We start from the raw sequence: 18,971 nt of genomic DNA on the forward strand, positions 1-18,971 counted from the left end.
AATGTTTCAAATTTCATAAAGGGTTTACAGTAAATAAAGTAAGAGTTAACCAAAGGCACAGCTCTGGTTACAGAGTTACCAAACAGCTGAGAAAATGTACTTCTCAGCTGGGAAAAAATTGTAAAAAATTGTGAAAACTAAGTTCACCAAAGAAAATGTACTTCTCACCTGGGAAAAGGTGTCAAATGATAAAAAGATAAACAATTGTGAAAACTAAGTTCACCCAAATCCTTCAAATATGTAGCAGCATTAGCCAAAAGCAGTCACTTAAAAATAATCAAGGACTCAAAAAAAATCAGTCCAAGAATAGTTAATACCTAACCAAAATTCAGACAAAGCAACGATAAGTTAAGCATGAATAGAAAAATATGATAATATGACAAGTTTAATTTTAAAAAATGCAGTAACAAAAGCCAAATTTTAGCTAAATGTTCATCTGAATCAAACATGATCATAAAGGTTTCCGAAACACGGGAGATAATCTTCAAACAAAACAGATTTTCTATCTAAAAAATGTAAGTAAAGTCATTAAAATAGTTGTGGTTTTCTATTCATAAACAAACAACAGGTGTGGAGCTGAACTGAGCCATTCGCTTATCGAGCTCCATGTTTATTTGGATTTAGGACAAAAAAAGATTCCACTGCCACTATCAGGTTTTTAAGACCCAGTGGTGCCTTGCTTGCGATCACACGGCCTTGACTTCACAGCGGTACTTCCGGAGATGGTGGGAGTGATAGGTAATTGAGGAACGGCTGTCAGGTGTTGGGGAACAAAGAAGAATCAGGAAGATGCGGGAGACGTTCAGTCTCAGCCTGCAGATACGCGATAAAGGCTTCGCCTGCAGCGAGGAGGCTCCGCACACTCTAACGCTAACCTCTCACAGACTTTAAGAGGCATGAACACACACACGTACAGAAATACACACTGGTGAAAAATCGAACACACATTTCTGATGCACACCAGCATAGTTTCTGTGTGTCTATCCACCTGTCTGTACCTGTTCTGTCTGCCTGCCTGAATTTATACTGTCTTCACAAGCAGTGAGGCCTATTTTCGGATACTGTCAAAGAACTTCTTCATTTCAGAGCAGAATAAGACTGTAGAAGAATTGCAACACCTCAAACTATAATAAAAAACCATTAGCCAGGCATCGGAGCAACAACTTTTCCTCAGGGTTTAATTAAACTGAGATTTTAATGAATGGAAAACGAACTGTCTGCACAGGCCACACAGGCCAACGTGTCTTTTCATATTTGTAAAATAAAGTGAATAAATATATAATATAATAATATAATAATATATATATTATTATTATATATATAATAAATACCTTGTTGCTAAAGAATTTAAACACAGGGTCAAACAAATACATAGAAAAAATCAAAACAATTGAATTGAGTTCATTGTTTTGTAATTAAATTAGGCCTCTTTAATTCAGAACTTTAACACCACATAGAATTAGGTGAAAAACTGCAGCATTTTTCACTGAAACTAGTTTCTACAAACACCGTACTGATATTCTGAATGGTATCAAATGCTTGAATAAAAAATAGAATATTTGTAAAATGTTGTAACGCATTATTAGAACTGTAAAATTGACCGACAAGTCAAGAAAAAGCTCAAATGTCACAGTGACGTTCAGTAAAATGTGCTCTTACCGTCATCGATGTCTGTGAGGATATTCACTTTAGCTGTGGGAAACTCTGAGCCCAGACGTCCGCCCATCGCCATACTGAGGGTGACGTTAAAGCTTTCCTCCTCCTCATACAGGGAGTCATCGATGATGACAACCCGACAGGATTTCTCCTCCTCTCCTCTGTCAAAGCGCAGGATGCTGTGATGGTCCTCAGGCCTAGAGATGTAGTCGGAGTAGGACAGCACTGTGGTGGGAACGGTGCCTGTGGCTGAAACTGAAGCAGAAGCCGGAGGAGAAGGAGTTACAACATTTAAATCAAAAAACAGTAGAAGCTTGAAAATAAATCATCTGTTTCTGAGCCATTAGTCAATCAGTTATATATATCTCTGTGGCAAAAATCTAGAGTTATCGTCTCACGCTAATATTTTAAAGAACTATTATGTTATATTTCTATCTTTTATCTTACTTGGTGGGGCACTAAGTTGAAAAGATATTAAGTAATTTAAACTATTTTGAACTTAGAGTCATCACTAACATATATAAATTTAAATTGCATTTATTAAATATATATTGGTCCCTCTCCTCTCTACCTCTTGATCTTGAATTTTTGAAGCAACTCTCAACACTTCTATTTTCCAAAGTAGACCGTGTTTTGTCATATTTAGGAATGTTGATTTATCTTGATTAATCATGATAAGTCGTGATTAATCCACAGCTACTGTGTGTTTAATTGATTAAATGAGCATCTCATTTTCCGGCCAGGGCCATGCAATGACAGTGGAGCTGTGCTTTGTTTGAAGGGAGCAGACAAAAAGAGACGTAAAAAGCTTTTGGTTGTTTTTGAAAAAGTTTTTCAGGAGCTGACTCTGAGGAATTGAACCTTCAAATTCACCAGAGACACACATGTTGTTTCTCCACCTTCCCTGGTCAGTTGTGTAACTGGTGTTTTCAACAATCTGCCAAAATGAAACATCTCTGTTTTTTTATTTTTTAACCATTTACAGGGTTATTATGTGGGCCACTGCCACCGCGTACGTTATTTTTTATGACTGCATCAACTGTAGAGTGATATCTCAGCTCGTCAATGAACTCGCAAGCATCGAGTTGAAGATGAAATTCAGACAAGTGTCTGGTTTCTATATTGTCGACGACACTGTGATAAATTGTCTCCCCTTCATTTCTCAAGTTCAAAAAGTCAATTCTCTTGGAAAGATACACTTTACAAAGCTCTACTTCATTTTTCTTATATATAAAATATTTATTACATTTACCATATGCTCTTGTAAAACACAAATGAGAAAAATGACGTGATAGGCGCTGTGTCCAGGTAAAGACAAACACAGCAGCACAATGAACTCACACACGTCACCAGATTCTCTCAAGACTCAGACAATTCCTGTTTGGGAGACAGAGCTCAGTCAAGTATCGCATTCTCAGAGCTGCTTTCTGTGTTACCTTGCTGTGTGAAGCAGATGACCATGAGCTCCTGACTGACATCTCCACTCCTACGCACTGGGATCAGCAGCTCACCAATATCCTCCTCAATGTGGTATACGGAGGAGGGTATGAACACAGTGGACTCTGAGGAAAAGAAGGAAAAAAAAACCGTGATCAATGCCCATCCGATGGCACATGATGATACGGTGCCTCAGCTTAAATTCACTTCCTTTACACTGATTTTATCATCAACCATAACACATTAACCTTCCATGGCAGACAAGTCTCATGCTGCCAGACATTGGAAGAAAAAAACCAACAAACATGCATCTGCCTGTGGCAGGGGTCTTCAACCCCGGGCCCGTGGGTTATTTGGTAGCGAGGCCACGCCAGGACTATGTAAATGAATAAATAATTTATTTCTAGAGTCCAATCAATTCAATTTCATTTCTTAATTTAAAAATAATTATTAATTCATGTATTACAGATGCTGGTACTAACAGAACAAAGTCTAAAGACATTTTTTTATTTAAATACCGACATTTAATAATCCTAAAAAAGGTTGTCAACCACTGGGTAAAGGAAAAAGGGTTCTATACAATGGGAGTCTGTAAGAAATAAACATTAAAAAGTCTAAAAGAAACACCCTCGGTCTTTTGTAATGAGTTACTGGAAGTGTGTAGTGGTGTTCGAAATATCCTGCCCCCTGCCTGTATTTTCCTACCTCCCATTGATGGATGAAAATGTTTGTGTGATAAGTGGCAGTCATAAAACTCCCATGATGCCGGCTGCTGCCAAAAACAATAAATTACGTATGTGTGGGCGGAGCTGGGGGGGGGGGGGTGCACATTTAAACAAGGATGTTATTGTAGTAAGTGTCGACAGTGTCAATAAACTGAACTGGTCTGATAAATCTGCTGCCCAGTACAAAGAAGCCAAAGCTGTACTTAAGTGCAGTAAAAAGGCTCTTTTGTGAAGAGAGAGAGACCCCCCATCAGGAACTTTATGACTGTGAACCTGCCATCTTCTGTGGAGTGGTCTGTTCCTGCAGAAGCATCTCCTCAGAGGACAAGAAAAAGTTGATCAGACTGATTGCAGTGAGAGTGGTGAACAATGGCCAAGATATTTTTTTCTGATGGACAATCTGTCCTAACACCCTGCAGGACGCCATCACGGCACCGAGAGCCTCGTCTTCTACTGACAGACTTACACAGCTGAGAGTCTGAAGCACTGGTTATCCCGGTCTAGTCTTCCTGCACACAGTCCTCATCACATACTTCACTGTTTTCACCAGTGGATGTTGATGCAATATCAAGTCCTTGATATAAGAACTGGTATTGATTTAAAACCAAACCAGTGGATGTTGATGCAATATCAAGTATTTGATATAAGAACTGGTATTACGACTTGATTTAAAAGGGGCAAAAAAATCCTGATTTTAACATCTGGAGAAAAAAAATACGCCCACACAGGGAGAATATGGAAACCAGTGATCTAACTGCTGTAAAGGCAAACGTCCGACCAACATTAATAATAAAAATAATAATAATGTGACCAAAACATTGGCCAATCTTTTGGCTTAATCGGCCAAGTAAAAAGTACTTCCAATGAATGTAAGCGAATAATGTTTTGTACTTTGAAGAGTCATCCTAAAGGCAGTCATCTCTTTTTTAAAGTTTGTAATGGCTGATGCACAGAAGAAAATAAACCTGGGAGGAAAAAAACAACAACCTGTGACAGATTTTCAATTAAATCCATTGACACTGAGAAGAATCCTAAAATTTGACTCTAACTCGAGACAAATGACCTTCATCTGAAAACTACACGAGGAATTCACAAAACAGCTGGGAGAACTCCTCTAAGAGCCGACGCCAGAGAAAATGGTGCGTCTCTGAAAAATGATTTAGTTGTTGATCCACTCTGGCTCATGATTTTAAATAATGATATTCATCCAAATTGGGATTATTATTTAGAATTAATTAGTAGAAGATGCAAACAGCATCCAAAAAGGAAGATTTTCCCTGAATTTGACCAGGCTGGAAAGAAACAATTTTAATCAGAGCTTTGATTTGAAGCCTCAGATTTCCTCTCGTCAAACAGGTGATCATATATCAGCGGATCAGAGTTGGCTTCTGCAGTATGCTCCACGAAAACAAGGCTGATTATTGACTGAGTCGGTGCTAAAACTGTCTGTGAGATGCGGCTGCACAGGAAAAACAGTCAGTAATCCTTTACAGAGCGAGACATAATGCAAGCCATTTTGAGTCTCACAAACTAGGTGTAATTTTAGAAAGTACGTTCGCAAGCAGGGGCACGTTCAACCATTTTTTTTTTCTTTCAATGTGAGTCAAACTCACTGGCAACTTTCCCTCTCTTTGTTTCCCCCTCTCTCTGTCTGAGCTGTGCACAACACCCAGGAGGAGAATGTTCCAGCAGCACTGTGGCCATGAAATCCCACAGAGGCTTTGTATCCCACCTCTCACTCCGCATCATGGTCATGCACATTAAAGAGAATCCACTAGTGAGTCTAAAGAATATGATGTGTCCGGCTTCATCCCAAGGACCAGGCAGACGATGAAAACACCGACGAGGCCACGCCTCACTTTTTTGCCTTTCCTTTTTTGCTGTTTCTTGTTTTCAGTCACTTTGTCTGCCTGAAATAATTTATTCTCCACTGCTTCATGGTGGCAGCCCTTGGGCAAATCCATTTTCTGCACTCAATGAAAAAGTTAAGAGAGTTTTTTTGACCTTGAGCGGCCAAATAGGATAAAAGCCATAAACAGTATAATGATGTGGCACCTGCACGAAGCAAAAAAAAAAAAAAAGCTGCTCTGCATGTTGCTGACACAGAAAGGTGAAGCTGCCAGATTCTCTCATTAGCCACTTTGAGTCTGATTTTTTTTTGTGAAAATAACTGAAGATGATAATTGGCATACATTGTTGACACAGTTTCCTGATGGAGACAACCCTTCACGGTCTTTATTTATATTGTACGATGCAACTTCCCATCACAGCTCCAGCACTGAGCTCTTTGCTACTGCAGTTCTCCCCAATTTACACAATGATCATTCCACATGCCACGGAGGTCAGTGTAGTCTTTTCTATATACATTCGACTTTGTTCATCTGTTCCTCAGGGGAACAAGTGATGCTGAATAAAAGCACAGCTGTTATTTTTCCATTAGTGAACAATCCTTTTCTACAAGTTCAGCTAAAACTAAAACCCGCTCTGTGTAGTAATAATGATAAAAAAAGTGTGGTCTCATCTGAGAGTCAGTCCCCTCATCAACCCTTCAAACACTATGAAGTTAATATGGATTCCAAGGCCGTTTCAATATTTTATGTGAGAATTTAATAAAACCTGCCGTAGCTTTTCTTTCACTTTTGGGAACCAAGGTCCTTCAAAAACCAGGCAGTACCAATATTTAATTTGGTCAAAATAACAGAAATTATTAATTAAATTAAACTTGACTGTGTTTTTCTTACATCTTTCATTGGACTGCTTTAATTCCTCACTATTGTAAAGTTGAAATACATCTGTCCAAGGGCTGAAGGAAAAGAAAGCTCTTCATTTTACATTTGAATTCTGTCCTTGTGTCTTAATTATTTATGTCTGGAGTCAAAGAAATTGCAAATAAAAGTTTGCAACCTCATAAACGCCCATCTGTCCAACTCTAGTGCTGTTGTTCTAACAATGTTCCAGAATGTTCTGGACTGTGAATAAAAGCAAATCTTAAAGCTTATTCTGATAATACATCAGTGATTTCTGCATGTCAAGGTTTCTAAGGAAAAAGAATTGATGATCACTACTCACCGTCACCAGGGTCCAGGATCTCCACAGTAGCAGTTTCCGGAAATTCCAGTGCTGCCATTACAGGCTCGGACAAAACAATCTGAAAGGTCTCGGACACTTCGTACTCGTTGTCCGACAGGATCCTAACCTTCCAGGTGGCTGTGGTCTGACCCGGGTTGAACTGAACCTGCTTTTGAGCTTTGCCCCGGAAATCTTTGTCCTTTTCTGCACTGCCATCCTTGGTAGCAATACCTTAGAAAAATGAGCAACAAAAGTTATTAAAACATTTTTTTTTACATTTACATTTAACAAAAATACTGTACAAAAGTTCAAGGACTTAAGAACATAAAGGCCTAGGATGGAAAATTAAGCTTTCAAGGACTTAAGAACATAAAGGCCTAAGATGGAAAATTAAGCTGTATCCAATAGGGTCCATTTCCAAACAAAAAGAACAGATAGAATAACATTTTTAGGATTGACACCAAATCTTTTAAGTTGTCTTTTGGCCAAAAAAGATTTTTTTAAAATATTATTAAAAAAAAGCTCAATAAAAATGAACATGAGCAGTAGAGTTTAACAAAGTCATGTTTGAAAAAAATAATTTCGATTGAACTGGTTTGATGATTTTCAGGGCACTTGAGGTAAAAAATGTAAAAAGTACAAACTTTCAGTACAAACAATTTAGTTCAGTTCATGGAGTTTGTTAAACTCCTTTCAGAACAGAAAAGTGTTTCATTGTCATTGAGATGAAAACAACACCTGCACCCTTATATGGAATTATTTGTGTCTGTCAGCCATGGTGGGAATAACGGCAATTATCCTTTATGTCAGCCTGGTTTCAGCAGACGTCCTGACCTTCAGTGTGTGAGCTGTGTGCTGGGGTTTACAATCATTAAATTGCAGAGGCTCTTGCAGGATTCCTGTTGAGAAGCCACACCATCCCGGAGCCAGGAAAATGTCACAAACACTATTCACTGTTTCTGCTAACTGTAGTCACACAACACACAGTGGGGGAGTGGGGGGGGGGGGGGGGGGGCAGGGACTTTGACAAGTAGATGTCCAGCAGTGAATATAAAGATGATGGCACCATGCAGTTCATCAGAATTATGTGATAAAAAATATACACAGTAAGTGAAAAAGAAACTTTTTAAAATGCTGTTTTATGGTAATGTCTGAAGGAGGAAGAACAAAAGGAGAGACGGTAAAACATCCTCAGTAAAGAATAAAGACTGAGAAATGCACAAGATTAAGTTTTGAAGTGATTCTCCATTCCTTTTTTTTTAACTAAAATTAAGCTTTGATATGCGAGTACAAACAGAAGAAAAAAGCCTCCTGCACATTTGCAGTTGGCAGAGTTTAAGCGGTCAGGTCCAGCAGCGCCTGAAAAATCTGTAGTCTTCAAAGGGGGGTTGTTAGACGGGGGAATTTTCTCCCGACTCCATGTTCCCCACAAAGCTGGGATTGGACGGCACTGATCACAAGAGTCACTCAGAGGCAACATAGCAGGTGTACTCTCTGTAGCCACGAACCGTTGCCATCTGCACTGACCAGTGAAGCAACAGCCTGTGGGCTCCACTGATCAGTGATCGCACAGAGGGAGCTGCGGAGGAAGACGGAGAAGAAGGAGAAGAAGGAGAAGAAGGAGAAGAAGGAGAAGAGCCTCTTTTCCCAAAAGAAGGCGCTGATCTGAGATCAGTCATGATTGCTGGGGAGCACCAGGGCAGATGGGTGGCTCCTATAGTCTGACAGCTCTGGTGGCCAATTTATGCTGGTTAATCATAATGTCTCTTGTTCTCCAGGCTCCAGCTCAGCAGAGATAGAAACTTTAAATGATTTATGTGAGACATGAGTGGTGGTCCATAACACAGCTGGATAAAATGTTTCTGTCCAAAACTCTATCTCATACACCACCCTGATATGTAGCATAAAGTGTCATTCAGTAGGAATTCAGAGTAGGAAATAGCCAGCCTAAAGGAACAGTCTAGATCTAGTGGTTTTTCTCCTAGATCTAGTGGTTTTTGCGTTGTAATTTATAAATTCCTTTTGTACAGTCTTTGCCTCGGCCTACGGTCAATTATCCAGCCAAGCTAATTCCTTAATGACTATGTTTTTAGGTTATGGCATAAAACTAGAAGACCCTGTGAAAACCCACACTTACGTTTATATAAAACAAATAAATACATAATTAAAAATAATAGACTGTTAATGAATACACTGTAAAACAACAAGGTACGTTTATACAACACTATATATATAGTCATGTCTGTTCTACTTTAATGATTATAACATTTAAAGTTACAAATATATCTCAGCTTAATCAAAGATATTCCAAGGTATTAAATGTTTCAGGAGTCCAGAGTTAAAGTGACGTAGGATTAAAGAGTTCAGTTCAAAGACATCAACAGCACCAGACGAGTTAGCAGCATAATTCAACAAAGGAAGATCAAAGATAAGAAAATATCTGCTCTTAGTCTTGAATTGAAATATAGAAAAGTCTCCAAAGTCTTTAAAATTAGACTGAGTTGCAAACCAAGACACTTCTCAACCTAGACTGATGTTTGCCTGGAGAAGCCAGATAAAGATGACTCAGTCGGCCAGGTCAGAGGAAAGTAGAACTCTTTGGAGATGTTTCCTTTATACTGACAAGAAAGATGGATGCTTAGATACTCCATGGAGGAAATACTGTATATAAGAACATCGTCCTCAGGGTAAAAAACACAGAAGTATGAGTAATACGGTTTGAACCAAAAGAAATCCTCAAACAACTTCAAAGATGTTTGTTTTGACTTCAAGTACACTGGGGATGGAGTAAGGGAAGGTCAGAGTGAAGGTAGTGAACTAATCAGCTCATAATGAAGTGGAAAATATTTTGGGTTTTTCTCCAAATTTGAAGATGTCTGGTCCATCAAATTTAATTCAGTCTGTTATTTAGCAAAAAACTTACATTTGATCATAAGATCGAGGGTGTGTTTTTTTTAAGAGATTTGTGAAATAACTTTGTTTCTGTAGGCACTTATGAAAGAGAACAATTCTAAATGAAATGTGTTGTTCTGTACAAATCTGAATGGTAAATATATTTTCAAAAAGACATTTAGTGGGATAATAATATTTAGCCTATCTTTAAATTATTTTTATTATTAATTATTAAATGATGTTATATATAAATTTACTATCATTAAATGATTAAAGAAATAAAGCAGCAATGACACGTGTATGTGTTTATTTGTTTTGCTTCAGTGCAATATATCATACTAGAGGAAATCGTTCCGGCACATGAGACTAATTCAACTCAAAGTCTTCTCAAACTGTTTGATTCTTCTCTGTTATCCCCACTAAAAACACTCTTGGTCAGAGGATGTCGTTTCAGGTCCTCTTTTGTCCACTGAAACTGAACTGAACTGCCGGGGGGGGGAAACATGTTGATGGACAAGTCTTCACAGTCCACAGACCCAACTTTGTACGCCACCCTGTGATATATTTAAGGACAATTCAAACTTTGACCCAAACGCCATTGAGGGCCACACAGGTCATGACCTTCCACCTCTCTCTCTGGCCGGCTATTTACATTCCAATAACACAAAAGCCATGGACCATCCCTCGGGGACTACACAGACCCAACAGAAAGGTCGCCTGAAGTTGGCAGCCCTCTAAAGACACCACTCCAAACGGTCCTAAAATGGTCCAAATGACCAAGTGGGCAAACCTGTTTATACTGTTCATCAATATCTAAGCATCTAAGTTAGAAGAAGTTTTACCACTGGCACAAATTGCCTTTTCAGTTGTATTTTGTAGGTCGTCTGGTAAGTACATGTTTCAGCTAATTTTTTAGAAAGAACACAAACTGATATTCTTTATATACCTTTGCATGTGTTCCTTTTTGAATTTTTTTCCCCTAACCTTGCAGCCTTCCACTCCCACCGTGTATCTTTTCAGAAAAAAATATATTGAACTTTAACTTGGCATAAATATGTATTCTACAGCTGGCAAGTTGAGCTGAAAGTAGACAAATATTGAATATTTCTGCAAACAACAAAGCATTAATTTAACTGTGTTTTTTAGGTTTCTGTTGAGGTAAAAGGGAAAAGGATCTCAGTAAATAGTAAAAACAAACAGTATGTTTTTCAAATAATTATCGCTGGTTTTCCTGTAGTCTCTCGACTGCATTATAAATTAAAGCAGTGTGTGTTTGAACTCACACCCACACCATCAGTGCCTGAAGAAAACACGGCTACATTTCCTTATTTGCTGTTTTTTAGTCTTTGATCTGCTAAGTGCTCTACGGTCCAAAGGACAGCTTCGTTTTCATATTATTAGAGCAACATGAAGGGCGGATAATGGATGAGAGGCTGGTGGTCTTCTCCATTGTGGTAAATGCTCGGTTGACATTTTAGCAGTATATAAATATACCAGTAGCAACAACTCCTCTCTACATAAATGTTGAAAGCACAGTTATTGAATGCATTTCTACGTAATACATATTTACATTTTTTTTTTCATTTGAAAATGTTTGTATGTTTGTGCTTCACTACTTTGTTGAAACTGTGAATCAAAGTTTTGAAATAACAGATCAGGCTGGGATACAAATAAATGTAATGAAGGGATGAGTGTGAATGCTCTCATGTTGTTAGGCTGAAAAGACAGTGGCTCTCATGTTGTTAGGCTGAAAAGACAAAAAGGCAGTGTTTTATAGACTGCCTTGTTGGGTTTTATTTTTTATTTTTCTTTAATCTGTTCTTTGTGTTCTCTTACTTCTTCATAATAAACAAAGTCTCTCAAACTCCTAAAAAATATAACAATATGTTTAAATGTCTTCTTTAATTGAAATTTAACTTTACCAATACCGTGAGGGAACTTTTTTTGGGTTACCAACACTCTCCTCCCAGGTTACTCCTGATCGTTTAACATTTTCCAGGGACTTTGGTACGTATAACTGGTAATGAAGGTGGCTTAAGATATGCAGTTTGTAGTTATTTCCTTACTGACAAACGATGTTTCCCCCAGATAGCCTCGACGTCTCAGCACCACCTCCAGGTACTTGACCTCTTCATCAACAACGTAGCTTTCCTTCTCCAAAGATATCCACGCCCAGTTCAATCGGAACTGCTGGTTCTTCAGCCAGTTTCCTCCTGTAGACAACACAAAAGAGGTAGTTGGTTCAGTGAAGTGCCTAAAAGACTAAATCCTTACATTTTTTTAAGCTCTGACTTCACCCAGTAGGTGTGCTAAAGTACAGTTCCTGCACTGTAATTTTCCTGTTTCTCATAAAGATAACAGTGTTTTTACACAGAACTGGGAAAATTCCATTCTATGTTTTTTGATGTTGAAATCAAAGACTAAAATTACAGACCTAGAAGGCACAGCTGCCATAATGTGACCCAAAAAAAGACGTTACACAATCACTCATAGCCACACACAGACATCAAATGCACAGACGTGAACAAAACATCCTTAGATGTTCACACTGAGTCACACATGAATAAAAAAAAAACACTTAAAGTTACAACCAAACACACAAACCCACAGTTTAAGTAAATATTCACTTGTGACAAAATAATAAATGTAAGACAAAAATATCAGTACAAAGTCTTAGAGATCAGGGATAAAAATAAAAAAAAAAGACAAAACCTGGTTTTGTGATCTTGACAGGAACTGGGAAGCATACTAAGAACTCTGGGCCTTTTGAAATTCACTTCTGGATGACATCAAATAAAACTACATACAGTATGATCAAAGATTACACCTCTCAGTAGCCTCAGCCTTCAGGTAGTGCTGGAAATAAAATCAGGTCAGCCCAGGTCAGGAAGGAGAAAAGCAGCATCTACACACAACCCAAAGACTGCAAGGTAACAATGCACTGGCCGACAATAACACACAGGCAACAGCATGGACTGGAAAGGTACCGTGTAACAACAGCTCTACTACAGTACTTGCTAATACCATCTACTAAATCCAGACGGTCTGTTCAAATCCATTAAATCCTCACATGACACAAACATAATGACAACACAGGACTGAAGAACTGATGATCTCAAATGGTTCTGGAAACAGAACAGTAGCAGTCAGTATTTAAACAGAGCTCTTCTAAAATTGATTCAGCACTAAGGCTGAACGATATGGAGTTTCAAACCTCCGACCGTCTGGTGAGAGAATGGCTCGTTCTACCTCCTTGTCCACAGCCCCAAAGGGATACTACATTACAGTGAGAAAGAAGGCGGTAAATATATTGTCCAAATCGATAGTTTAAATACTGAATGTTGATGGGAAAGTCCAACATCATTAGAAACATTAAATCCAGGAGGATCCCAACAACAACGATCACAACATGTCATCTTCAAATAATTGGCAGTAACAATAACGGTAAACAATTGCATAAATCATAGGCAGCAAATGAGTGTATCTGCAGGGATACTGCCCAGTGCCATCACAGAGGGTTCTCAGGTTACCACGTCCTCGACCCATGGCGTTTTGTGGTAAGGTCACCATTTCCAATAAGCTAAGTAATAAAGTTTTCTATCGTTCCAAAGTACAGAGTTGAAACAGATTTTGCACAGAAACTAGTTGGCGAGTTTTGTTTACAATCTGGGGTTGTACGCCATACATTGGACTGTGCTACATTCACTTTCTTTCATTTGTGTTGTTTTTTTGTTGTTTTCACTTTTTGCTGTTCATTATGGCTCCCACGCGTCAGTCAGACTCGTCTGATGTTTTTATGTCCTAGATAATGATGTTACCAACGTGTTAGCGTTGGTGAGTGACATATGTACTTATGTTTACTTTTGTATTTTCAGTGTAAAAAAGTAAATAAAAAAAACAAACAAACAAACCTGGTGTTGCAATGCAACTCACAGTTGTGTCCATGCAAAGTTGTAACATGTTGTATATGAATGTTCTGTATTCCTGTGCTGCACCTCAATCCACCACTAACCCCCAGATATGACGCTCAGGGGAAAGCAGCCTCAATTCAGCCATTTTCTCCAGGTCAACTGCTGCTCAGCAAAGTCAATAAATATAGCAAGTCCTCTAAGAATTAAAGTGATTTTTTTTTTTGGTTTTGTTAAAAATGAGGATTGGCAGTGCTGTACTGGTGCAACCAGTGCAGACAATTGACAGTATGTAACTCCCCCTCCTCAGGGAAGACAACCACAACCCTCTGGCCCCTGCAGAAAAAAAAAACAAGTATAAAATGTCAAACTAATACAACCATGAGAAAGTAGAAGCTGTGCAATTCTTATTCCCTCAGCCAAGTCAATACTTTTGAATCCATCCTCCAGACAGCCTTTGATTTTTTTTTTCAATGTACCAACAATCATACCTCCTCTCAAGGAGCAAAAAGGGAGCTAATTATTTCAAAGGAAAGTTGTCGGGAGCCGGAGGAGCTTGACTGCTTCTTAGGAGTCAGATTTTACCCAGCGGTACCCAAGTTCCTGCTGCTGCTGGATAGAAGTGGCGAGGACTGTCATTAAGCTAATCATCATACATGTACAAGAAGCCAAAGGAGAGCACGACATGTTCTGGATCTCTAAACCACTTATCTTTGAAACTAACATGAGAGTTCTTTTACATATTTATCAGGATTTGACCACTGAAAATACACAACAAAAGACCAAGAGATGTGTCAGAGACAAAATAACCTAAATAACGTATCAACAATTTAATAACAAGGCCTATTAAAGGATTGGCTAGACTATAATTGGAACTATATAGACTATATTGGTTCTCAACCTACGGTGCAGGTGCTACTTGCTACACTTGGACTCCCTCTAGAAGCATAAGAAAGAATGTGAGAAAGAACGATAGCTACTGCCTTCTGGGCGTGTCCGTTTAGGTGAGGTTTCTTAAGTACATTTGAGTAACAGCTACTTTATCTTAGTGTTACTATGGATAATAAATATTTAATAACCAAATAAACTTATTAGGAATATATTGTCATATACTTTGTTAAGCTAATCATGGCAAACACATACACAAAAAATGTCTTTACCTTTAAAATATAAAAAATATAAATATTAAAATATCTGAAGTGATAAATTTGATAATTCAAACATTCTTGAGGTCTACCACAGTATAGGGTTATTATTATTATTATTATTATTCTGCATTACTCTTGTAAAGCCAGACCTCCCAACTACATGTGGATTAAAGCCAGCAGCATGTTCATCTGAGAGTCATGAAGCAGCCTGTCCTCCAGCCACAAAAACACAAAAGGCCTCGGCAATTATTCTCACCAGCTCTCCATGTTGGTACCAGGCACTTGATCTCAAAGTGAGCAACAAAAATCAATGTGCATATGAGCCAGAGACATAAGAAGATATTGCTATTTTCTGATTAATAAAATCTCTCACACCTTCATGTCAGGGCCTAACGAGACCCTGGACCTGCTGAGAACCAACAACACCGACCTGCTTTACGCTTTAAAAAATGGGGTAAACCCTGGGGTCTTTGACCAAATTAAACCCAATACTAAATAGTATTACAGACTGCCGGTGTCTTCTCTATTCTGTGGTGTTTCCTTAAATTGCAGTGCAGCCTCGGAAAATTGGGTCGTCTCTAAAGCCGGTCGTAGAAGGCAGTAAACTCTAAACGACAGTGACAATGTTGCAGTTCAAACTGTCTACAACGTGCCACTCCTATTCAAAGAAAATGGGCAAATAAAGCTTGACACCCTTTAATTCAGGACCCCGGACTAATCTCATAACCTCATGACACAAAGGAAATGGTGAGGTTACTGTTTTGACCTGGGTCCTTTTTTTTAACAAACGCTGACTGAAGCCAGAGCTGACAGCAAACTCGGAAACTGGGTGTGAAACTTCCACTTACGTTTCAAAAGTATTTTTAGGTCACATCATTTGGGCGAAACCGAAGCATTGCATTATTATTATCAGAGGAAAAACTGATAATATCGGTTGGACAATATTGTCGGACACCACGATTTATTCAACATGGTCTGAGAGCAATAATACATCCCAAAGCTGCACGTTCCAACCTCAGAAAGACACAAACAAAAAACAAATCTTTCCAGACACAGTGTAGATACAACAGCACACGCAGTCCCCACACTATCTCTTGAGTAAATATTGAGTTAAGGAGCACTGTGGCGTTCAGGGAGCTGGGAGTAGAAGCGCTCTTTTCCAGGAGACCACTTCACTCCCACAGATTTTGTTCTAATTAAGATAAGCAAACGTTGAAGTGAGTCCACTTCAAAGAGGCTCCCAGGAAAACACCAGAGTTAATTCTTAACCAGTGCTGAAAAAGAATTCAGTGAACAACGTCAGTGTCTACTTTACTATGTTGAAGTCTATTGCACAGGGCAGTTTGGTGTAAGAAAAACACCAAACGGTCCTTCTCTTAACAATAATAGGAAAACAGTTGAGGTGACGTAATTATTTGGAGAAAACATGGCACTGTATGTTCTACACTGTTCATGTCAAGTACAGCTTTAATTTTAAAAGACACCAACAGCTATGGATTTCATTTTGAAGAAATGGTTCTTTGCGAATTTAGTGGAAACATTCGAAAATGTTCTTACTTCAGATGTGTGGAAAATAAAAGAATTATTAGCGTCTTGATCCAAGTTTTATAAATAGGATAAAGGAGTTTGATCAAAAAGATGAAAGTGAGTCACATTGTCCAAAAAAAGAAGAAAAAACTATTTGATAAACTAGTAAGTTTAGACCCTAAACTTTACTTTACTGTAATGTACAGTAAGAATAAAGAACTTCCTGTTTGAGCTCTGACATGTTGGCAAGGGTTGGACATAGTTGGCTACGTATCAACCATCTCTCGGCACTAAATTCATCATGTAGCTCATTGTGCACTCGCACATTGGATGTTCGATGAGGGACGGGAGCCTTTCGAGAGAGGCCAAAAATGTGAGAGGCAGGACAATGTCCGCTAAGTGCTTCTGTCTCCTCGCACAGATGAGGCAGACAGCCCTTATTTGGTTGCCACATAACATTGTGGGGCCACACTGCCCCCATGGAACCCTGATCTGTTCATTCAGCCTCGCAGACAGCCAGTCGGGCTTCGCCCACAGTGCCAGCACCACTATGATTAGTCAGGATAATTTGGGGCTAGCCAGTAAATCCAGTCTAGCTGACACAATGAAGCTAAAAATATTGTTAAACATTGACTGGAAAATTTATTGGGACAGTTTCCAACACTAACATGCTGTGTAATACAATACACAGAGTAAATCTATGCTGCTCTTAGTAACATGCTGTGTAATACAATACACAGACAGAGTAAATCTATGCTGCTCTTATATTTTAGATTGTAGTTTAGTAATGACTTCAACTGTAAATCCACTGATAATGATTTTTTTTTTTTTTTTGGGGGGGGGGGGGGACGACTCAACTCTTATTCATTACTAGGCCTTACTGTAAAGTCCACAAATACAACAACAAACAGAATGGACAATGCTGTAAAGGCATGTATTAAATGATCACAGTTAAAGGACATGAAAATCTAAACTTACAGTAAATAAAAGCATTTACCTTAATTAAAACATCAGATTAGCATTTGTTTGCAGGTTTGTTTTTGTTTGTTTTTTTCACCCACATTCAACCCCTTGCACTAAATTAAAAACTAAATTTTCACTTAGCGTCTCAAAATGATTGAAGAAAATTGGATTCTAATTTGCTCAGCACCTGCTGCCACCTACTTAATTTATCCTGCATCACAATGTTTTATGAGCCTTAAGTTGCATTACTCCACCTACTTAATTTATCCTGCATCACACTGTTTTATGAGCCTTAAGTTGCATCACTGCCACCTAGCAGGTAGACTTAAAATAAAAAAAAGAAGTAAAAATGATTCTACTAGACACAGCCAGACATTTCTCAGAGAAAAGAGAAAGAACTACAAGCACAGGGCAGCATCACAAACAGGCAGTTCTACTGGCCTGTAAAAATGATATATTACTCCATCTTAAATGTGGATCATAGGTTATAAACGTATAGCATATAAAACTAATCTAATAATTTAAACCCCTTGCAGCAACACAATAAAGAGAGCAGAGCAGCTCAAAACCACAGTAAATACACGACTACATGTTTGTATGGTTAAATAAATACTGTTAAATATTAATTGAATGTTTTTCACCATAATAAACACGGGGCCTTGAATCAAAGCCCTGCCTCTGTTAGAAACTGCTCATTTATTCTTGTGAAAAAAATCCCCCCATACTTCAGAAAGAAAAAAGTATTTAATAATGTAGATAACAAACTGCTGAGTCGGTACGTTTTACACCTGCACCGGGCGCTGCAAGAGCCTGTACTGGAGAATTACTCATAACGACTACACAATATTTCAAAGCCTTTAATTCTTAATCAAACAACAATCTCTGGTCCTCAGAACTGAGTAATGAGTGCGCCGAGATTTTAGCCTGTTATTTGTAAACATGTTGATCTTGAGCGGCAAACCACACATCCCAGAGCTTGAAAGTGCATAAACCAATCAATCTGCCTGCTTTGCACGAGAAGCATTTTGTAAGCAGTTTAATCTCACATTATTTTTTCATGCAAGATGTTAACAATAATGTGGGTTATTTTGTGAATTTCAAAAAAGGAGTTCATGCAGCTTAATGGTGCACAGATGGCTAAAGGGCAAATTCCTGGGAAAAGCACTCAAAAACTGAGACTCTTTATTGGTCACTCTATTAAGGCGGAAAAGATAGTTCTCCTGATTCATACATTGAAGTGGGTCATGTTTGTTTATGTTACCAAACTATTGAGCTTATTCAAAAGGTCTTTCAACGACACGCTGACCAGAGGACACTGGACTAGAACAGTGGTTTTCAAGAGGCACTTGGAGGGGTCAGAAAATTTGAGGAATAGGAACAACATTCCCGGTTCCATAGTGAAGTAGTTAGTACAACTGCCTTACACGCAGAGGGTCCCGGATACGAACCCCAGAGGAACCACATATGCCTAATGGCGCCCTCTGTGACAGCCTATGTGGGTTGCAAAGACTAAATAACCCCTTGGTCTACGAGAAATGAGCGTGGGTTGTTTTTCAGTTGAATCCTAGCGTGGTTCATTTATCGTGTGTACATTATTCTCTTTATCTGTACTATTAATATCACTTTGAAAGTGAACCTTGCCTGAC

At 38.5% G+C, this 18,971-nt stretch overlaps 1 protein-coding gene across 1 annotated transcript in view; it reads right to left on the reverse strand.

Moving 5' to 3' along the window:
• The window catches only part of LOC103377999 (FRAS1-related extracellular matrix protein 2), a 61,181-nt gene that overhangs the window by 19,195 nt on the left and 23,015 nt on the right, over positions 1-18,971 (reverse strand). The window contains exons 3-6 of the mRNA XM_008309030.3: positions 11,846-11,992; positions 6,888-7,118; positions 3,093-3,218; positions 1,660-1,911 (exon numbers count right to left, since the gene is read on the reverse strand). Of these exons, the coding sequence (XP_008307252.1) occupies positions 1,660-1,911; positions 3,093-3,218; positions 6,888-7,118; positions 11,846-11,992 (756 nt within the window). The remainder of the gene's footprint in view (positions 1-1,659; positions 1,912-3,092; positions 3,219-6,887; positions 7,119-11,845; positions 11,993-18,971) is intronic.

This window comes from Cynoglossus semilaevis, chromosome 4, assembly GCF_000523025.1.
Source record: "Cynoglossus semilaevis isolate Cse_v1.0 chromosome 4, Cse_v1.0, whole genome shotgun sequence".
Taxonomy (NCBI): Eukaryota; Metazoa; Chordata; class Actinopteri; order Pleuronectiformes; family Cynoglossidae; genus Cynoglossus; species Cynoglossus semilaevis.